We start from the raw sequence: 22550 nt of genomic DNA, 5'->3' as shown, positions 1-22550 counted from the left end.
AGTAGAAGATAACAATGCAAGATTCAGGACACCGGAAAGAAGAACTTGCAACTTTTTTTTTTTTGTAGAGTTGACTTGTTCTCATGTTTCTCAGTTAATTTACAAGCGATCTTACTTTCCGTGACCTTTTAAGCAGTGAGGAGGAGGTGGCTCCTGGGATGAGACTGTGGCGCAAATCCCTTGGTCAAGTCCGCAGCTCAGCTCAGCTGTCACTCTGCGTTCAGCAGCTGCAGAAATCCATCGCCTGGGAACGAGCCATCATGAAAGTGGTTAGTGTCACCTGATTTCACTGCTCGTCTCTCTCTCTCTCATTCTCTCTCTTCATCACAGATTTGTTTACATCATTTGATCACATATAATAAGAGTCACCATGCTAAAGGTGACCATCTTGTGAATACCAGTCTTATAAGCTGCATAGCTTTTCATTCAGTTACAAGCCTTCTTAAAAACAGTCAAGGAAACCAACGCAGGATGGCACAGATAGCTAGTTAAAGCTCTGGAGAAGGTTTAAATGCAGGAAAGATTTGGTAGCAGTTATATACCTCATTCACAATAAATCACTAATTTTTATGATCCCAATCTGTTTTAGCTTTAACTAAACCAGTTGGGGAAATTTATAACAATTTTTAAAGTGGGATGCTCATTTGCCTGCATCGTTTGTTGCTGTTGTTTCCAGCACTGCCAGTTCTGTCAAAAAGGAGATAATGAGGAGCTGCTCTTACTCTGTGATGGCTGTGATAGAGGCTGCCACACTTACTGCCATAAACCCAAGATCAATACAGTGCCTGATGGGGACTGGTTTTGTCCAGCTTGTGAGTCAAAGGTACATCGGCGTCCCCTGAGGGATTGATCATAGAGCCAATATTCTTTTTTTGTGTGTGTGTTGTTGTTCCGGGTTTTTTGCTATTCATTTTTCAGCTCTCTGTTCATATCTATCTACCTGTGTGATGTTTAATGTGGCTCCACAGTCTTCTGTGTGTTCTTTCATACAGGAAAGCGGTCAATACCCTCATAGTAGGAAGCAGCAGAGCCGAACAGCTGGAGGAGGGAAGAAAAGCGGCGAGGGAAAACGAAGCATTAAGCCATCTGTGGAAGGAGAGCTCATCAGTGAGGAGGATGCCAGAAGCAACAGCGTGCCAAAGAAAGGTACCAAGGAGGTCAAAAAGAGGAAAGGAGACGACAGCCCACTCGGCTCCCAGGCAAAGTTTGACAGCCCCATCTACTGTGCAAAAAAAGCCAAAACGCACAAAGATGAGCTGGGAATATGCCGGTATGCACATGCACATACTTACTGTGCAATTAGATCCTAGAAGCTTGTTAGTATAGTTTATGTCATTGTTTAAAATTATTGGGCTCCTGTGAGACGTTAAAAAAAAAAAAATCACATCTTAAATCACCAAAGGGTAAACAAATCAAACCGTTGTAGTGAAAGTGTGTTTAAAAAGTCATATATTTGCTCAGCTGTGTCTGCTCTTTGTTCCCTGCAGAGTGCTGCTGGCTGAGCTGGAGGCCCATCAGGATGCCTGGCCTTTTCTCACCCCAGTCAACCACAGAGCTGTTCCTGGATACAGAAAAGTCATCAAGAAACCGATGGACTTCTCCACCATCAAGGAGAAGCTAACCAGTAACCAGTATGTGGTGGTGTTGTTGTTGTTGTTGTTTTTTAAAGATATTTAGGATGTTTTCATAACATATCTCATTCTTAATTTTACATTTTATGAATCGGACAGTGCTCATGAGTTGAAATTAAACCCATTTCTAATTGTTACAGGTATTTAAACTTGGAGACATTCATCATTGACGTGAACCTGGTTTTCGATAACTGTGAAAGATTTAACGAAGATGACTCTGAAATCGGACGAGCCGGCCACAGGATGAGGAGATTCTTCGACAAGCGATGGACCGAACTCTTGCAGTGAACACATTCCAAAGTGGACATGTCCAACTTTCTCATGGGTGTTGGAGGCCTTCTCTTCACCTCTGACCCCAAGTCACTACACAGTTATAATAAATCAATGTGCAGTTTGAAGGACAGGACTGTGGTCTGTCTGCAAGTGTAGGCAAATCGCTTAATGGATTTGTATCTTCAAGTGCAATACTGTTTTGTTTATCGAAACACACTGACTGTTCGGCTCAATGTTGTTTATGCGAAATACAATATTGAGTAGGGATTTTACTTTTTTATCATCGGTACTAAGTTATATCTCTGTGTGTGCTGTATGTGTATTTATTTTCTCAACTACTTTACATTGCAATCTTTTCCAAGCAGAGGCACGGAACTTAAAATGTATCAACTGTTGAATAAATGAGAAAAGCATTACTCACAGTACCAACCGTTCCTCTGTCTAAATGCATTCGTGAGTTCACTGTGTAATGCAAAGAGGGATCACTGACACATGAAGTGTTAATTCTGTCACTCAAGTCATATTTATTACATGTTAAGTGTATTTTTACTGCACGGTCTTGATGAAGACGATATCGTTGCATAAGGATGGTCGTAGCACTTAATCTGAATATCCACTCAAAGCACTCCTCAGAATTGTAGTGCCTGACTCTGAGGAGGATGGTTTTTGTTTTTTTTTTCTATATGCAGTGTGTGTACTGTACGTGTCCTGCACAGTATATCGTAGGAAACATTTGCAGGAGCTGTAATAGGAGTTTTCCTCCTTTTAAATGTGGTGCATAGTGTTTCATCTCCAAGCGTTTCCTTCAAACAGAGCCTTGTCAGACATCCCGTGGACTGACGTGAAACCTGCATTGGAGCTTTAATCCATCGGGGAGTCGGTGTCACGGACCGCTGGAGGCATCTCAAGACAGCTGAAGTCAGAAGACTTGAAATAACTGCATTTTATTATGAAAATTGTGAAATGAGTAGTGACTTTTGTAGGAATATTATTTTTGAACACTGGTGTGGATGGATTAAATAAACCTGTTTTTCAAAATAGCAACACTAAGCCCTCACTGCTGCTGCTGTTAATATTTTTCTTAGGTACATTTTTCTTTTATTAATATCTCATGATATTTTAATTGTTTTCACTATTTCATCAGTTTGCTATAGCTATAATAAAAAGTCATATGCATTCACTGAATACACGCGTGTGTACCGGCATATTGCCAGCCCATTTTTGTCATCTTTGTGGGTTTTGGCTTTTTTTGCACAGTAGATGGGGCTGTCAAACTTTGTCTGGGAGCTGGGTAGGCTGTCGTCTCCTTTTCCTCTTTTTGACCTCCTTGGTACGTTTGTTTGGCGCACTGTTGCTGCTGGCATCCTCCTCACTGATGAGTTCTCCTATCACAGATGGCTTAATACTTCATTTTCCCTCGCTGCTTTCCTTCCCTCCTCCAGCTGTTCAGCTCTGTTGCTTCCTGCTGTGAGGGTATTGACCGCTTTCCTGATTGAAAGCACACATACGCTGTGGAGCCACATTGAATATCACAGAGGCAGATAGATATGAATTGAGGATTATCATATCTTTGACGGAGCAGGAAACAAGAGGTACAGGCAAATAAAGAGTGTTCTTTTCTATATGTACCTGCGACTTTATGTTCAAGTGACTGTGGGGTAATTTATTACCTCAGCTGTATATTTATATTATAAAGAAAGGGAGGAAAAAAATATAGCTATAATTTCTAGTGCTGTAGAGTCATTGAGCCTAATACCTGATGTCCAAAGCTACAACGAAATGAGTTAATCACAAGATATTTGTTGTAATTTTTGTTACAATTATGAAAGTTTATCGATATTTTGGTGTTAAAATGACTATATATTTCCCCATTGTTATTAAACAAGCAAAACCTGTTACATAAGTGACCCCATTCAACATAGTTATAAATCTCTGTACCGCTCACTGTTGTTATCAGTCATGTGATGAGGAGGTGGACAATGTTTACAGTGCAGTGATGTCATTTTATATGATGCAGTCTGAAGTCATGACCTTATTACTCGCTTAAAAACACAAAAGAAACCCCCAAAATCTGTTAAACCTGTAGGTAGTTTCATCTGCAGCTGGTTTGTTCTGTGTATAGTATGCATAGCTGGATGCTTTCATGTCAAAAAAGTTTCAAAAAAACAAAGGAAAATCTAAGTGTCTTTCATGAAAATGCTTACACTTAATGTACAGTGTGTAAGAAACAACATGAAATCATCTTAAATGGTACATATTATGTACAGACTGTACCCATAAAGGAGTGGGTGGAAGTTTAACACATATTGAGACCTACTCCTTTTTCACAAAAAAAGAGAAGAAACTCAATATGTTCAGCTTTACTTCCTCTCCATTGATCAACAGAAAAGAAAAAAGACGAGGCTTCAATAGAACACAAGGAAATAAATTGAACACTGAGAAGGCTATCTATATTCCTGTATCTATATTACCTGGCTGTCACCAGCATGAGGACTATATCTTTAGAGTCATACTGTTTGGCAAGTGTCACTTGGTAGGAAGAAAATCCTCCCAAGGTCTGCAGATTTATTTAAGTGATGTGGTCATTTCTGGAAGGAAACTGCAGGATTGTTTTCTTTTTTCTGTGCACTTTGAGCACCACAATGCATGTGCTATTTCTAGTCGAGGACAAAGAAGACATCTCTACACTCTTTTATGTAGCAACAGAGGACAGGAGATATGTAAACATACATAAATGTGTGTATATGTATAAATATATATATTGTTTTGAGTCAAAAGTATGGAGTCTTTCAGTCATATACAGGGCAGAGGAAAAGTGCTTAAATTATATGTGAATGGATGTAGATGCATCCAAATACTAGTGTTTACATGTTCATTTTATTTTACTATTAGAGGTACTCAAGTAAATACCAACTTACCTCACTGCATAGATATTATGTGCAAATTTTATTTATATACATGTATATAAAATCTCAAGTTATAGTAAATTAAATTATACAAAATGAAAACACTTGACTGTAAACATTGTGTAACTCCGTATCACATGACCGATAACAGCGAGAGATAACACAGATTTATAGCCGAGTAGAAAGAGGAAGTCGAGAAGCAGTTGCTGAGCCATAAGGAGCAACAGGTTGTGGTGACAGCTTTGTGGCTTTGCTCTCTTTGGGCGAAGCGGGTAGGACAGCAGGGAGAAGAGGCGAAATCAGCTGGTTTCGCGCAGGAATATCTGAGTAATTTGCGCCACCTTGTGAGCGAACCTCTTCCATGCCAACAGCACATCTGTCACAAAATGGTGTCTTTAATTTGCACTCTCCGACATCATACAGATGAGGTCACCTGCTGTGCCTTCTCTCCATCCCTCCTGGCGACCTCCTCCGGTGATAAAACGCTCCGTGTTTATACCACGGCCAACTTCTCGGAGCTTCCCTTTTCTCCTCTCAGGGGTCACGGCTACGGGGTCCACTGCTGTTGCTTCAGCTCCTGCGGCAGCTTCCTGCTCAGCTGCTCCACAGACGGCTCTGTCATCGTGTGGAGCGCCGAAACAGGTGAGGTGAAGGCGACGCTCGAGCACCCAGGCCGCAGTCCTCTCCGAGTTTGCGCACTGGCGCCAGACTCCTCTCTCCTGCTGGCAGGAGCCTGCGATGGCACCGCGGCCCTCTGGGACTTCCGCTCAAAAACGCTACGCAGGTACGGCATAATAAGCATCACACAGGGTCACAGTGACAGCTTTAGTTTAATTAATGTATTCTTCTCCAAATATGGATTTCAAAATGAGCCTTGGTTAAAATTTATTAAGAGCTAAGCGGTCAGACTCTTATCCAATCTGAGGTCATTTTTTTAATGTGTTCCAAATTGTTTTTGTCCACGTGAGTCAAACAAAAAACAAACAAAATCTTCACATGTGAAAATGATTTTCAGTATTTTGTTCAAAAGCAACAACAGAGTCAATAAAATATTTGTTTACTGATAAATGTCAGCTATCTGAACATGGAGACAACCCTTCTGTCTGCCGTCTTGACATAACAGTTGTGCAAGTTGAGACTGGAGGTTAATAATTGAACTTGGAAAGTCTGAATCACTCTTTCCACCTTTAGAAACATCTCTCAGCCATTATCAGCAGATGGAGTCATCGCACACATCAGTGTCTCTTCAGATTCTCTTACTTCATGTTTCACAAAATGTAACTTGAATTTTCTATTAGACACACATCAAAACGGTGAGAAGGGAATAGAAAATAGACTAAATGATCTTGGCATAAAGGAAATGATCTCTTAATACATAAAACATCTTTCTACGGGATCTTTAAGTAACTGAGCTCTAATAAAGTTTCAAAAGTTGCTTTGTTAATCTTCAACAGACTGGAGTAATTGTCTTAAAGTTATTGCAGGTTCGTCTTCAGGTTACAGCTCTGTCATCACAGACAGATGGAACGAAATCACAGAGGAGCCAGCTAGACAAACACGGAAGCAGCCAACTCAATAATTCTGATTAAATAAGCCAATTAAAAAAGCATTTTATCAGGATTATTTTGTCTTTTAATGCTCTGATTTTTCACTTTTGTGCTCTGGAACAGCTTTTCTGAGCACCCCGAGGCCTGCTGTGTGTCTCTGATTAAAACCCACAGGTGGTTTAAATCATTAAACTCAGTGCGGGACTCCACAGCATAAACAAATTAAATTTCCCTGCTTCGAATTTTACACACTTCCTGATAAACCTTGAAGTCTAAAACGGGTCACACTCAAGTTGGTGCCAACATCCCCTTCCCCCCCTTGCAGATGTGCCACCGTAAGCGAGGCCAGCGTCGTGGCTTGCTGCTTCTCTCCGTGTGCCCAGATGTTTGTGACCGGCTGCACCCGTGGAGACCTCAAACTCTGGGATGCTCACACCAGCCTTCTGCACGCTGAGAAGGACGCCCACGACCTGGGAGTCACCTGTTGCTGCTTTGCACCCCAGTTCATAATTAGTAAGTTCTCTTCATTTGTTACTACTGGTGTAGAAATTCATCTGGAAATAAAATATGAGACATCAGCTGCATTTATTGGTTTTACGTCAGGGTAAATGGGATTTCTTTATGCTATCTTCTCACATTTTTCATCTAAATGGTGCTGGTAAATTGTGTCAAATAATCTTTAGAACTACAGATTTCTATTCAAAATAAAAGTTGAGCATCTCAGTTACTCACCTCATTTTCCGTGGGGCTTTTTCCCTCATCAAAACTCTTTTGCAATTTCATTGCTTTTGCTCTCTTCCTTAGTTCCTTTTGCATTAGGTTCATCTTGCACAAGTAAAACTGAATCCGTCATCAATTTTCAGTTTAAAAGCAACTTACATGTAATCCTAGAAGCAAAGTACCTGGCTCCAATAAAGACACTCATTATGTTAGTGTTACTGCTGTATGTGCTGTAATGTATGGGTTATACTTCAAAAACAGGCCGTCAGATGATATTTGCCGCCCTCTGCTTTCAGACCCATTCAAGCATGAATCTTAACAAAAAGGGGATGTGGCTTCTTTCGCTCTGCAGATGGCTGCTGTGTGGAGTTTCGACTGGCCTCCTGCGGACAGGACAGCCAGCTGAAAATATGGATTGTTTCCCAGCGTGAAGGAGCAGGTAGGCCGACCCCTCTGCCCCAGCTTCCCCACCTGAGTGCTCCCTCACTCGATTGCCGAGCGGGAGAGACGGGGAGGGAGAGTGTGCTGACTGCTTCAACCTTGAAACCTCTCTGCAGAATAGAAGAATTTTATTAGTGTGTGGAGTAAATCAGCTGCAGACTGACTCATTAATAATGGATCACTTTAAGACATTCTGCTGAAATACAGCAGCAGCAGAGGACTGTGTGTGTGTGTGTGTGTGTGTGTGTGTGTGTGTGTGTGAGAGAGAGAAAGAGTTGGAAGGAAATCAGGTGCATGTATCCATGATGACATTTACATCTTGTACAAGCAGCAGCAGAAGAGGAACATTTGTGTATGTTCACACATACGTACCCCGGCTACAGACTGTATTTTTCGTTATGTATGTGAACACACCATGTTGTTAGGTTCCAAGATGTGTTGCTATGGTAACAGCCATTTCTTGGGAGGATTTGATGTGTCCCACGTGGTGACCCAAGTCCGTGGAGATTTTTTTTTTTCCCCCTTTATCTCCGAGGGACACCAGACATTGTCTGTCCTCATTTCATTATGCTTTAGATTTTTTTTTTTTTTTTGTCCTCAGATGTGAAGGCGGTTGAGCTTGGCCTTTTTTGAAATGTGCACTTATCTTGTCTTGGCATGAGGACTGTGCGCTTGAACCTCTCTTCCACTATTTTATGAAAAAGAGACTCAAGTGTAGGTGATTTAGGGAAGCAGGGGGCGCATTTCAAAGCTGAGATTGCTGTCGAAATGGAACATTTTTTTCTAGTCCCTGCTTTTTTTGTGTGTGTGAGTGTGTACAAGCCCCATATGTTCACGGAAAAATCTCTCAGCTTTGCGTATTAGCTCCGTGGGTCAAGCCTTTAATGCTGTCGGATCTGAAGCGTTCCCTTCAAGTCACCTATCAACACTTGCTGACATCTCCAATCCACACGTCACATTTGTTTAGTTTATTTTGGTCTCACTTGTATAGTTAAATTGTCAGGTTTAATCAGGCGTTACGGTTTTCTGCTCCACTGTGGTGTTTCACATCAATCAGGAATATCCCTGGAAATAACACATTAACCTCCCAGAGAAAATGGTGTGTTTATGTTTTATTGCTGAAGAGAAAAAGGGGGGAAGGTTTTATTTAATACATGTGTATTCGCAGGATGATTATATAAATGCTGCTGCAGATCAGTTGGTTTTGGCATGAAGAATTAATGCACAGTGGATGTGAGTTTACTGGCAAAAATAAAAATCATTTGTTTCCAAGGAGTTGTCAGCAGGGGGCACAGCTACAAGGGGGAAAAAGTCATCTACCCTACTTCTTTTTCTGGACTTTAGTCAACTGCTGAGATCGAATACAGACACAATTTAACTTTGCTCTCATCTTGCTTGTGTGTGTTGAACCCCAGCCTGTACCATGAAGCTGCTTCAGACCCTCACCAGCCAGACGGCCCCAGTTCTGTCTTGTGCCTTCTCCTCTGATGGAGAATGGGTTGTCTCAGGGTAAGACACTAATCACACTCTTAAAATCACTTCTTCTAGTGTTTTCATCCCATAATTCCCCCTGCTTCAGCAACTAATTATTGATATTTATACCTTTCAGGTCACGTTTAATATTCTATTTGTGTTATTAGTTCCTGTGAAGTTGCTTCATAATTTGATACAATTCATATTCAAATTCATTTTTATCTGTCTGCATTTTTTTTCTGCGCTTTAAACGGCCGTGCCATGGTGAGCACTGATCGTGCTGTTCTCTCAGTCGACCACAGGAGGAGTGCATTTTGTTATCATATAGCTTCTGCTCGGTCCTTCTGTTGTTCCTGGCTGAAATTCAAACACGCTGAAGGTTAATCTGTGCTCAGCGTGGTGGGTTTTCGTGTGTGTGTGTGTTTATTTTAGAAAAGAATCCCTTTTTTCTGCTCATTATTCTATAATGTGAATGCACGCATATGCACGCCGCAAATGAAGTTGACTTTGTTTACTCTAAATATTCAACAGCTCTGTGGATAAAAGTGTCGCAGTATATGATGCGGTAAGTAAAGCGCAAACACACCACACAAAATATGGGCTTGGGGGGGAGGTTTGTTGTTGTTTGCTGCTATAGTTAACTGTGGTCGAGGACTTCTAAACAATAAATCACAGCCTCCATAAACACAGATGTCAAACATTCCCGTTTCGTGTGTTTGGACTTTGTGTACAGAGCCTGGGAACCGTGCTCCAAACTTTGAAACAACACGACAGGTAAATGACCCGGCCTGACCTCCCACCGCAATGCAATCTCTGCAGCTATTAGACAAACAGCAGAATAGGAGTCCTGGTGTTTCAGATCAAAAAGTGTGATTTTTGCTTGATTAGCTTTTCCCAGAAGCACCGGGTGCAGTGGTGCAAAAGTATATTCCCCGGCACTGCTTTTGCACCGTCATTGATGTGGCACCACAGGTAAGAAGCAGCACACCGCTTTGATGTCCTTGAAAGGATTTAAGATGCTGCACGATCTAAGGCTAGTTTTTTTTTTTTTTTTCCCTTTCGTAAGTGTCGAGGGAACCAGATTTTTAAGGCCGCTCTCTTCCTGTGCCAGTTTCAGTCAATTACACACGCACACCTTTCACATTCCCGTTCCTCTTGCTCCTTCCTGCAGGTATGTAACCGCCGTTGCGCTATCTCCCACCTTTCCCTGGATTGCAACCGGCTCTATGGACAGATCGGTAAACGTGTGGAGAATTGGAGATGGGGATGACAGCACTGGTAAATACTCAGCAGAGAATTGTTTAAGTTGGCACCAGCAAATGCACAATCACTCCTCTTTTTAAAACAGACTGTTAGCAGTGGTACAAAGCCCAGAAGCCATTTGCAGCGCCAAAGATTCCCAAAAGAGTGTTTTGGGAGTTGTCCAGCCAGAGAAGCTCCTATTACATGTGTACTCCTGTCTGGCTGCAGTGTCTAGAGGAGGAATTGTGGTTGATGTTTATTAGTGCAGCAGGGCAAAGTACCACTGAGCCTTGGAAGGCTGTTCCTATGGAGGCAAACACTGCTTAAAACCAAAAAAAAGTTATACCACAACATGAAAGAAAATATTTGGAATACTAAATGAAAAGGTGCAATCGTTAGACATCTGGAAGCCTTGAAGCTTCATCATTGCAGCTTCCCTATCTGCCATTAGTCAGGCTGATGTTGACAAAGTAAATTCCATCTCCATGAAGATCTGCCTTTTTTTTATGCCTCTCTCTATCTCCCCTTTAATCTTGTTTCTTTCTCTCGTTTCACACATTGAACCTATTCCCTTTTATGTTTTTCGGCAGCAGCTGAATCAAAGGAGACACGGTGCCAAGGTAAATAAATGCATCACACTGTTTTGCCCTTAGAAATCTTCAGTTATTCAGCTACTCTTTGAGCTTAAACCAGTGCTGATTTATTTTAATGCTTCACATGCTTTATGGATGGTCCAGGTCTCAGCATCTAGTACAGCTGCTTGGATAATTCAATTTGTGGATCTACTGTTTTGTTTTGTTTTGAACTTGTGATGTTTGTTGTTTATTGTGCAGCGCTGTACAAAAGTCTTGAGCCGACCCTCGTTTTTCTATATTTTGCTAGTAAACCCAAACGTCGAATTATTAAACATATGCAAAGGACTTTCAAAGTTCTTCTCTTGATGCTGGCTGCCTTTTGTTCTGACTGATGGTGTCCCATTGTGTGTGTTTTTTATATCTAGATATGCTTTTACTGCATTGGCGGTGTGTTTGGGATCATTGTCATGCCAAAAATGAATCTGTTTTCAATCACACTTCCCAGATAGTATTGCATGGTGAATCAAAATCTGATGGTTCTTTTCTTTTTGTTCATAATTCCATCGATTTTCACAAGATCTCTAACTACACAGGCTGAAATGCAGCCCAGAACCAAGAAAGAGCCTCCACTGTTGTTTTGGTGGCTCTAAACACTCATTGATGTATCTCTCTCCCGACCTCCTCTGTACAAATTGACAATGGTTTGAACCAAAAATTTCATTTTTGGGTTCATCAGTCCATAAGACCTGTTGCCACTGATTTTTAGTCCATTTCTTGTGTAATGTCGCCCCTTTTCCCCTTCCTTAAGAGTGAATTCATGACAGCCAGCTGAGACCATTTTTGATGAGTAAACAGGAGACGGATCAACTACAGGGCAAGTTAGATCTGTCAGGTACTATGTCAGGTCGTTTTCCTGTCTCTTAAGGACCTGACTTTCAGATACTGTTCATTTGCTGTAGAACAGCAATTTTTTAAGCCATGCCGCTTCCTTTGTCCTCCACTGTTTAAGGACAAACTTTGCACCAAGCTGAGATTTGCCGAATTTTTGGCTAATAGCGTTTTGGGAATCACCTTGTTGGTGTAAAAATGCTACGGTATGCCTATCAAATGGTGTTATCTTTGACAGTTTTTATATATTCAACCAAAGAAATGGGAAAGATTAAAAATGCATTTTAAAATGTGTCCTTTGCTATGCTGTCTGTTAAGTGTAGATACAACATTGATCCGTCGCTTGAATTAGGTGCTTTTTCTAAAACGCTTGAATGATTGATAAAAAACACCAAACAAAAACGAGAGCATTCCTCTTGAAAATGGTCAGGTACAAGGACTTGACTAAAAATAACCAAAAAAAAAATCTCAAAGAAAATCTTTGAAAGACCTTCAGAAAGCCCAGAGAACTATTTCTGAAGATAATTTTTAAAAATTAAACAAAGTCTGGCTTTTTCTAAACAAAATATGGTACAAAGAAATAAGTGTCTCAAGACTTTTACACAGTACTGTATTTTATGTTTTGTGCCCCAAAACAGATGCATGTAACTGGAATCCAAAAGCATTCAGTAATGGCTGTCTTGTGTGAAAGAATAAGCGTGACATTATTCAGTGTTTTTCCTAGTGTTTGCAGCTCATTTCATCCCACTGAGTTATAGAAATAAAAATATTGTTTAATTTTCACAAGAGACTAACTAATTCATGAGAACAAATAGCCTCTGTAGTATTTAGCCATGCTAGACTGAAATATCCCTGTGCTGAAATTTGGTGCAGATGTCTGAGCCTTGAAGATTGAGATATTTTGGTTTGTATTAGCCAATGTTAGCATGCTAACTCTTCTTAACTCGGATGGTAAACAGTGCTATCACTGTGACCATGTTAGTATGTCTATTGCATTTAATACTGAGCACATAATTTAAGGTTATCGTCATGGTGTTAGCATTTTTTTAACAAAGCAGTGTTTTTATAAAAGACCTAAAAGGCAGTAAGACGAGCTTAGATAAAGACGAAGAAAATAAAAACACAAACCAAACGATAAAAAACGAAGCATGGACATCACATACCTAACACTAATAGCTCTGATATACTGTAGTTCAGAAAACAAAAAACATTGAACAGTGATTTTGAAAGATCATTATATGTAATATAATGATCATGTAGACACAGAGCCACTGCAGGCTGAGGTTTAGACAACATTATAAATAAATGAAAGATCAAATTAAACAATAAAATTAGTGAAGCGTGAATATCTGGACATGTGATTTTAGTGGATTATGTAGCAGTTGATTATAAAATGAACATGCGATCCCTGATTACATTATTAGCCCAAATCACCTGATAGTTCAACTGATACCTTTTGTATGTATTCATATATGGTATGCTTATTAAGGTGGTTTAACATAACCACTGTTTCCGTGCATCTGCAAGCTGCTTTGCAACCCACCTTCACCTTTTCTTTTCTTTCTGACCTTTTCATTGTTATCACTGATGTCTGCTCTGTTGTGTTGCTCTCACTGCAGCTGTGCTCAGCGTCTTTTTCCAAGTGTTTTTTTCCACAGTCAGATACAAAACAGAGCCATAATGCTAACACTACAGAACTGTTGTTTTGACTATAGTGGCCTGGAGTGAAGTGTATGGTGTTGCATACTTTCTAAAACTATAGTAGTGGTCAAAAATTAAAACTTGCTTCTAGAGTAATTAGTCTGTGTTTGCCTCATCTCTTGGTTAATGAGCATTATGAATGAATGAACAGGAAGGTCTTTAGAGAACTGACCTGAAAATAAACCAGTCGGTTTTTGGAAGCAAAGAAAATTGTCACCAAGTGTAGATAGTTTTTTTTTTTTTCCAGTAACAATGAGGCTCTGTTTTAGAAAAACGTGCCTTCGGGATATGGTTTTGCAGGCTAACGTAGGACTGATTTATTGTTGGGATTTGTTGACAAGAAGAAGAAATGTGAATCTGTCTGAGTAATCAAACACAGCATTCTGAGCTGTTTCAGTCAACTGCTGTGCTTTGACACAGTGTTACCAGCTCCTTAGACTTGGAGACTGGAGGTGCTGCCAGCCAGGGCTGCAGAGAGGAGCTCCTGCTTTTGTGCACGCTGGTTGACCGTCATGGGTTACTCGGAATTTAATGGAGCTCAGCTATCATTAATTCCACCTGTGCTTTCACTACTGTGACGAGTCAAGAATTCAGCTTTGAAAAGGGTCTATGGAAGGTTTTGCATCACCTCAGATTTTAACGTTCAGTTTCCAGGAGAAAGCCCTCTTTTTTTCCACAGTCAGATAGAAAACAGAGCTGAAATAATTTAATATTTTTATTTATTTATCATTTTGTCATTTTAATTAATCTTCCGTTTGGTGTAGTTAGTTACCAGAGCAGGTCTGCTCATTTTGAAATAGCTGTTCTTATTTTTTTTTTTAAATGTCTAGATTTTGATTAGATTGGTTAAACATAACCCTGATTGGATTCAAATGCAATCCAGCAACAGACATGTTTTCAGGTGGGTATTAGAGAGCAGAATTTTATGTGGAAGAAGAGTTTTTTAGGGTAGCAGAGACAGCAAGAGGTGGGGGGAAAACCTAACACATGGTTAAGGTAGTAATGAGCTACACATCTCAAGTCTTCAGGCTTATCCTGGCTAATGACTGCCAATGTGAACTATGAAGCTGCTGTGAGGTTTCATTAATGGGGCCAACGCACAACAGGCCAGTTTGTCACCACGTTGTATGATGAATGATGGCCACATAGTGTCGCGAAGGTTGACGAGCTACATGCTGGCGGAGCCTGAAATAACAAACCCCTGGGTTTCATTTTCTTTCCTTTGGGAGATCACATACTTGTGTGTGAGGTCAGGTGTGTGTGCTTGGAATACTCATAATGTGGGGCTACTGTTCAGCAACACTGTGGGGAAAAAGCAAGTCCCCACTGAACTACAGCATGACGACTCAGTGTAAGGTTAGCATGAGATTAATGTAAATGTCCTCAGCATGTTTGAGTGTGCATCAAAGTAATTATCACTCCCATATCACCGCAGAGGGGACACGTTCTTTTACTGTGGAGTGCGAATGGAATCTGTTTGTTTGACAACGGATATGTTTTGTTTCAGGAGTCAGGGGAATAATCACAGAGCACTTCCTGGCTCCCTGTTGTGTGTTTTGCAGGAAGGAAGTTGCCAGGTCACTCCGGGTTGCTGCTCACTGATTGGTCAGAGGACGATGTGCAGACTTGGCTGCGTGACGAGGGACTAGTGGAGCTCGTCGGTATCTTTAAAGCCAACAACATTGATGGACCAGAGCTTAGCCAGCTGAACAAGGAAACAGCAGCTGAGCTTGGAATTGGTGAGGATGGAATTTAAAGCAACCACTAGTGTACACTTCACTCACACACATTGGGATTCGGTGTTTTTGTGAGGATTTACTCCCTGATCCTAACACATAACAAGACTGAATTAGAAAGCATGATGTAAGCTGCTTTTATTGATGCTCTGATTTATTTTTTCCCCTCCAAAAACTCCTCCCAAATAGTGATGTGATTTAAGGGCGTGAAGCAGCAGCATGTCTGTCTGCTTATACAATCACAAATCACGCTGGGATGACAGTACCCTGCTGGATGACCTTTACCTCGGGAACAATGATAATCCTGCTGACAACAAGATTAGTCCCCTCAGGGTCGTCCAAGGTCACAGAGCAGAAAGGCTCCATACAAACTGTTGCCAGAAAAAAAGAAATCACAACACATGTAGGCAGCAACATCACAGCACAGCTGTAAATAATGTGCAAATGTCAGCATTATTATCTCCACTGAAGCAATTAAACATTCATACAAATTCAAAAATGAAATTTATAGTGCCTTTCTTATTTCTTTTTTTGGCATATTTGTCAAACTTAAATGTTTCAGATCATCAAACAAATTTGAATATCAGTCGAAGATAACCCAAACAAGTAAATACAAAATGCAGTTTGTGAATGATTTTAATTTATTAAGAGAAAAATAGTTATCTGGCCCTGTGCGATAAAGTAGTTGTCACCCTGCCCCAGTTCACTAGCCACCGATCTCATTACTGTCAGATCTGTTGAATCAAGAAATCACCAAAATAATTCTGCTTGCTAGCTAAAGGATTTTAAAAAACAACACATCATGCCACAACCAAAAGAAACTTTAGAACAGATGAGAAACACAGTCATTGACATCTATCAGTCTGGAAATGGTTACAGCACCATTTCTAAGGCTTTGTGTTATCAGCGAACCACAGTGAGAGCCACACATGGAGAAAACTTGGAACAGCAGTGAACCTTCTCAGGAATGGCCAGCCTTCCAAAATCACTCCAGCAATGTATCGACAACTCAAAAGAAAAATAGGATCCTTGGGAGAGTTTCAAGGTGAAAGTCTGAGTCCAGTTACACGTCGTGTAATACTAACACAGAATTTAGTAAAAAGAATATCATACCATGATGGTGGTAGTCAATGGTGTAGGGCTGCTTTGCTGCTTTGGGGCCTGGACAACTTGCTGTAATTGATGAAACCTTGAGTTCCGCATTCTACCAGAAAACCCTTAAGGAGAATATCCATGCTATGAAGGTCAAGCATTATGCCGCAGGTCAATGATCCAAACTGAAAAAACCCCCAAAACAAACCAAAACCCCAAATTAAGGTTTTGGCCCAATTAAAGTCTAGACTTGAACTGAAATGAGCCGTTCATGCTCAAAAACTCTCCATGTGTGGTTGAATTAAAACAGTTCTGCAAGGAAAAGTGGACCAAGATTCCTCCACAGCGACGTGAAAGACTGCCAGTTATCTCAAACACTTGATTGTAGTTCTTGCTGCCAAGTGTGGCACAACCATTTATTAGGTTTAGGGGGTGATTGCTTTTTCATTTTGAACCAGGTAGGTTTGGATGTCATCATTTAACAACAGTATTTTGTATTCACTCAAGTTATTATTGTCTAATATTGAAATTGGATTGATGATCTTTAACATGTAAGTGTGACAAATGTGCACAATATAAGAAATCAGGAAGGGGGCAAATACTTTTTCACACACTGTAAGGTTAATGCAATATTTTAGAATAGGTAGCCAGACAGAGTCAGGCTACATGTTTCCCCTTTTCCCTCCTAAGCTACAGGAGGGGGTGTATGTCAGCTTAGTAAAGTCCTATCTTGAGTCCTTTTTGTAAACACACAGTTTTAAAGGAAATTTGCAGTTTGCATGCTGCATTGGAGCCATAATGCCCAGAAATCCTGCCTCTTGCCTAATTGCGAGTACTTTGTGCCAATTGTAATCAGCTGAATCACAATCTCTCCCTTAATCACAGTAAAAGCACCCTCTTGCCTGTTGTTGGGCTTGCTTTAATTGGACAGTAGCAGAAGCATTAAAGCCAACTTTCCCCCTGCTTGCTGTTCAGTAATGCAAAGCATGCCTTATGTCTTTTCCATGTGTTTGGTATGGAGGACAGCTCTCATCATTACCACAGAATGAGGACAGAGGAAACGGCAGATTGCCACATTTCCAGGCCTTTTTGTGCTGCACAACCAACAACTATCATTTTCCATCCATGCTGCTTGTGTAAATGTGTGCACATGCATAGACAAACAGTCGCTCACACATGCTGCAGACACACACAGAGCAAATTGGATTCCAGCGCACTTTACTTGATGAAATATTCATGAATCTTTGAGTAAGGGGAGGGGAAAAAAGTTCCTCCAATATAATTCGGCATATCTCTGTGGAGACAGCCTCATTCTGCACTTTTATTGTAGCCCTGCATCAAATTATCTATCTAAATGTAAAGTGGACGCTATAGTTCTAATGGCTTATGTCTCCATGAAAAAGATGTGTGGGAACTTATGGAAATCTTAAATGAAGCATTACCCTGTTAAGTGTAGTTTTTCCATCTAAGAGGCGTTTATTGGATGACTCAGATTGGTTCGGGGGGTTTCGTTGTGAGAAGGCGTTTGATTGGACGCTGCAATTTTTCCAATAGGATCTGAACTACGTGTTGTTCCGACAGCACGTCTTCCCTGCTTCATCTGCGTTTCAACTTAAATGCAGGCACAGACTTAATGGTAAAGGCGAGTCAGTCTGTATAATGTGGCCGGGAATTCTTTCCTCCCTCCATCTCTGCTTCCTGCTCAGTGAATGAGTGCAAAATTAAGACATACTCACAACATTTAATTTCCCCAGTAAGTGAAGTGACTGGTCCCCTGTGAGCATTAGCTGATTGTGAAGACCTCTCCAGTTTGTTGGAGGCTGATTGCATCCTATAAATGGATCAAATATTCACCAGTACATCATGATGTATGATAGAAAAATTTAGAGCGCATACTGTATATCAGTATGAATTCAATTTCAACTATTGCACACGCTGCTATTTGCAAACCAAACTACACACAAACTATCCAGAAGTGCAATCATTAGAAACAACTTTAAGCCACAGTTGCATAAAGGTTGCAAAAATCCTTGCAACTTTGCATTTTTGCCATCCAAAGTCAGTATTACATGACCTTGGCACATCAATCAATGATAAACCTCAGTACAGCTCATGAAAACATTTCTTATTCACTCATCCAGGCCTGTATCTCCCTGTGAAGACACTAAGGTCAAGTCATTGGATTTTTTTCTTAAGTAAGAGAACACTCTGCATAGGTTATAAAAAATAGTATATATATTTAGTTCAGGCCAGTATATAAATAAAAAATCTTACTTTCCAAACAGAACCTTATTCCAGTATGCAGAATTTATGGCAACAAAAAATATTCCCCAAATTTGCTGAAACAATATGTCTGGTATGTTGTCTTCATACTGGTTCATTTTCATATAAGGTGTAGATGATTCGCATATCACTAAAATCTGTTTTATCCCTTTCACACAGTGCACCAACTTGTTTGGAAGTGAGTTTTATTATAGACTGTATATCAAAGATGGACAAAACCAATGCAGCAATGGGTTTTGGAGTTACATTTTTATGTTTTAGTAACGTTCATCTCTAGACTTAAATCACAGATGAATATTACTTATAATTTGTGCTACATAACATACAAATAAAATACTACACTTCTTGGACTGTCTCTGCCACACAGTTGGCAATATTCTTTGTAAAACAACTGGATTAAAGAAACACAAACATGACCGAGAGGTCTGGTGCAATGGCCCAGATTAGCAGAGAGTGTGGTAGTCTGCAGCTACCAGTCACTTAAAACTGTAATGTCCCTAAAAACTCACATTTAGCATTAATATAAAAAGGAATTATCCATCCATTCTCTGCCACCTGTCCTTTTCAGGGTCGCTGGAGCCTAGCCCAGCTGTCTTGGGGCGAGAGCCAGGGTACACCCTGGACATGTCGCCAGTCTGTCACAGGGCTAACACATAGACACAAACAACCATTCGCACTCACATTCACACCTATGGGCAATTTGGAGTTTCCAGTTAACCTATCCCCACTAACTGCATGCCTTTGGACTGTGGGACGAAGCCGGAGTACCCGGAGAGAACATGCAGACTCCACACAGAAAGACCCCAGTGGAATTGAACTCAGGACCTTCTTGCTGTGAAGGATAAAATTTCCTGAAAATCAATTTTTTGTGACGTCAGCTTAAATTTTTTTGGATGCATCCTATGATTTAGCAGTCACCTATAGCGATAGGAAGGAATAAATGAGCTTTTCCTCTCTTTTTGTTTTGGCTGTCACCATATGTGAACGAAATCTTCAGGACTTGTGAAAGAAAATGTCACTGCAGCTGCTCTCTCTGTCTGAATGAGACCTACACCTCCATGGCACTGCCATTATACGCCGACACACCACTAATCATGTGCGGCTGTATAGGTCATCCCTCCATTTTAGCTGGTGGTGAAATTTGCAGCTGATGATAAATTCACTGGGTGCTGTCAGTGAGCAGAGACATGCAGCTGTGTGCAGAGTGATTTTCCCTCTTTTTGGACCTGTTGGAGTTTTATTTCCGAGCAGGATAATGAGAGACGTTAGCTAAGCAGCCATCATGACACAGCGAGGTGTCTGGCTCTTTGTGTCTCAGTTCAGAGTGATCATCTGCAGGTTCAGATTTATCCTCCCTTTTGTTCTGAGAGAGAACAAAGTCAGTGTGTTCAGTGCCTGCTGCCTCGCCACGTCAACCCAAATTCATTGAAATCGCTATTGAATACCATTAACGTACAACAGTCTTTGGTTGGTCTTTGTAAGGTAATGATAACGAGGTTTAAATGATGCTAAATGAAATGTTGAGACCAGCCTTTTCACTACATTTGAAAATTAACAAAAGGTGCACTGTACTCTATATAATTCACCATCATGGCTAAAAAGGACACTGAACGGCGTGTTGGTTTCTCAGAGTCGGTGGGCCTTCGTGGTCGTCTCCTGAGGAAAATCGAGGCCCTGAAGGCAGAGCAGAATGGTTCAGAAGCCCCAGATGAATTCCTGTGCCCAATCACCAGAGAGCTGATGAAGGATCCGGTCATTGCTGCAGGTTAGTTTACAAATTAAAAGCACTTGGTCCCTAGTGTCTTAAACTGAGCCAAAGATGGGGACAGCTTCACTATAAAGATTTTTACTTGTATTATCTCAGTGTATTTGGGATGTCACTGTATGTGTGCTTCATAGACGGCTATTCCTATGAGCGGGAATCTATTGAGAGCTGGATCAGAGGCAAGAATAAAACCAGCCCCATGACAAACCTACCTCTGCAGACAACACTCCTCACCCCCAACAGGTCTCTGAAGATAGCTATAACGCGGTGGAAGTCGAACCAGGAGACAGCAGCTCAGAGTAGCTCAACATCTGATAACAAAAGCTGATTGAAGTAATTATGAATTTGTTCAGGGTGCCATTCAAGAGTCACATCCGGCGAAATGATCAGAATCTGAGATCTCAGAGAAGTTGACTGATATTTATACAGTAAATAACTATTTTTTTTAGCTGTATTTTACATAACTGTCAAATATACTCGTATTTAAAGAGAGACTCTCTAAAGCAACACTGTAACTGTGCAATTTTAATGTGCCTTTAAAAAATAAAGTGAAGTACAACTCAAAATCCACTATTTTTTGTATCCCCATTTAGAATTGAATAAAATGGGTTTGCTTTCACAGCCTTATTTGGACTGGCATGACTAGTAGCATATCACTAATGGAGGCTGATGCTAGAACTTTAGATTTACAGCATTTATCTGTGCAACTGGCATCATGTGTTTTTGACTGTGACTTAGCAGTTAGCACTATCAAAAATCGGTCATTATTTGGCTAATATTCAGCAACCTTTATATAATCTTACTCCAGTTATTAATTACTAAGTACTGTAGTGTGACATTTTAAAACCTACTGTAGCTTTACTCTGTTTGTAGCTACAGCCCAACATGGTCTGTTACTAACAGCCTGCAGTGGTTTATTCTAGCTCAGTAATCCTGGAAGATGCCATGTAAAACTGAACGATATTGTTTAAAAATCATCTTTGGGTCATAATGAACCCAAAGGTTGGTTTACCCTCCCACGAGGGTAAACCAGTAGCTCACCCCACACTAACCAACCATAGACTTAGCTTCTTGGTTTCAGTGGTGAAGATGGTGTATCTTAAACATGCAATAGTTGCAATGCCCAATTTTCAGGTATCTGTATTTTACTTGACTAGTTCTTCTTCTGGCGTCTTTTCAGATTTACTCCCTACATCTTCTTTTTAAAGGTAAAGATTGCTCAGTGGTATCTGATAAACTGGAAATTTAAAGCTTACATGTAAGTACTCAGGCTTTTAAATCAAATATTATTTCATTATTTTTAACACTACTATCTGTACAGAATGTCTGTACTTTTACAAGCTTAGATCACCATAAGGAAAAACAGCCACTGAAGGCCGTGGCATGACCAAAATTTATTGCAATTGTGTGCAACAAACTTAAAAACCTTTCAGTTTGAAATAATTGTTTGGATTCAGGAGCCAGGTCTACGCCCACTTGCAGTCAGTTGACGTCCTCAAAGTGATTTCAAGAAGGTGATAAAACGGCCATCTAAAGTTAGTAGCAGCCTGTTATCAGTTTGCATCGTAGTAGGGCCAAGTTGGCATTTGTATGTGATGTGTTTGTGATCATATAGTGATCACAAGTGTGATAAATCAGCAACAAATTATAAATCTTTTGCCCTCTACATGGACAAAACCTCACATGAACGGCTTAAATTCAGTCCAGCGAGAAGCTAATTGAGCTAAAACAGGAATTCCTGCACAAATATTGACTTAGCTGTTTCAGGATGGTGATTTACTGCAAAATGACACTCACTGAGCAACCTTGCTATTACATAGGAAAATAACCAGATTGCAAGCAACTGAGTGTTGGCAATCTGTCAGCGTTTATAAATTAGACTTCAGTTATTTGCAAACCTTTGCCAGTCTGTCTGAGAGCGATTGCAATCAGTCTGAGTCAGACCATAATTGTTTGGAGACAATTGGTCTCCCACCAGGAAACCTGTGCGATCGCCTTGGTCAAGTTAAGCATGCAACAGTCTCAATCTCTGGGCGACTGGGCTGGTTGCCAGTTGCTTGCAATCGGCAAAATTTAAGACCATCACTGGGAAACTGGCAATTTTTTCTAGTTAGGTTCCCATCCTGTCTTTTAAAAATTATTTTTTATTCTAACATTACATACACCAGTCCTATCCTATGTGCAATTACCATTTGTGTACAGTAGCTTTCAATTAGAGCACTGCTAAAATCTTACATGCTGCAATAAAAGAATGCATGAAGAAGAAGAAGAAACTTA

General features: G+C 40.5%; 2 protein-coding genes across 12 annotated transcripts in view; both read left to right on the top strand.

Moving 5' to 3' along the window:
- The window catches only part of LOC116322958 (bromodomain adjacent to zinc finger domain protein 2B), a 48374-nt gene extending 45281 nt beyond the window's left edge, over positions 1-3093 (top strand). For 7 of the 8 annotated variants that reach the window (XM_031743203.2, XM_031743201.2, XM_039600231.1 and 4 more), the window contains 5 exons: positions 134-269; positions 677-823; positions 993-1270; positions 1488-1631; positions 1772-3093. In XM_031743203.2, coding sequence (XP_031599063.1) covers positions 134-269; positions 677-823; positions 993-1270; positions 1488-1631; positions 1772-1919 — 853 coding nt within the window. In that variant the 3' untranslated portion in view covers positions 1920-3093. The remainder of the gene's footprint in view (positions 1-133; positions 270-676; positions 824-992; positions 1271-1487; positions 1632-1771) is intronic. The other variant, XM_031743202.2, reaches the window with a different exon arrangement.
- Positions 3094-4851: 1758 nt separating this feature from the next.
- On the top strand, positions 4852-20827 carry LOC116322993 (WD repeat, SAM and U-box domain-containing protein 1-like). Of its 4 annotated transcripts, none has more exons than XM_039599757.1 (12): positions 4852-5594; positions 6683-6870; positions 7430-7516; positions 8934-9027; positions 9523-9556; positions 9725-9765; positions 9880-9963; positions 10163-10269; positions 10827-10853; positions 14960-15136; positions 20139-20273; positions 20408-20827. In XM_039599757.1, exons 1-12 carry the CDS (start codon positions 5197-5199, stop codon positions 20599-20601), a joined length of 1566 nt encoding a protein of 521 aa, XP_039455691.1. In that variant the 5' UTR covers positions 4852-5196; the 3' UTR covers positions 20602-20827. The 4 variants fall into 4 exon arrangements, with proteins under 4 accessions (XP_039455691.1, XP_039455693.1, XP_039455690.1 ...); XM_039599756.1 differs by having other exon boundaries at positions 4856-5594; positions 10824-10853; XM_039599759.1 differs by lacking the exon at positions 9880-9963 and having other exon boundaries at positions 4855-5594.
- Positions 20828-22550: the final 1723 nt, after the last annotated feature.

This window comes from Oreochromis aureus, linkage group 16 (assembly GCF_013358895.1).
Source record: "Oreochromis aureus strain Israel breed Guangdong linkage group 16, ZZ_aureus, whole genome shotgun sequence".
NCBI lineage: Eukaryota > Metazoa > Chordata > Actinopteri > Cichliformes > Cichlidae > Oreochromis > Oreochromis aureus.
Note: the sequence above shows the minus strand (reverse complement) of the source record. Positions and strands in the feature narration are given on the sequence as shown.

Bases quoted from the DNA above. Each gene is read 5' to 3' on its own strand.
- LOC116322993 (XM_039599756.1), top strand. From the start codon at position 5,197: ATGGTGTCTTTAATTTGCACTCTCCGACATCATACAGATGAGGTCACC. The intron at 9,028-9,522 runs GTAAGACACTAA...AATATTCAACAG, and splicing joins GGAGAATGGGTTGTCTCAGG to CTCTGTGGATAAAAGTGTCG. The intron at 20,274-20,407 runs GTTAGTTTACAA...TGTGCTTCATAG, and splicing joins GGATCCGGTCATTGCTGCAG to ACGGCTATTCCTATGAGCGG.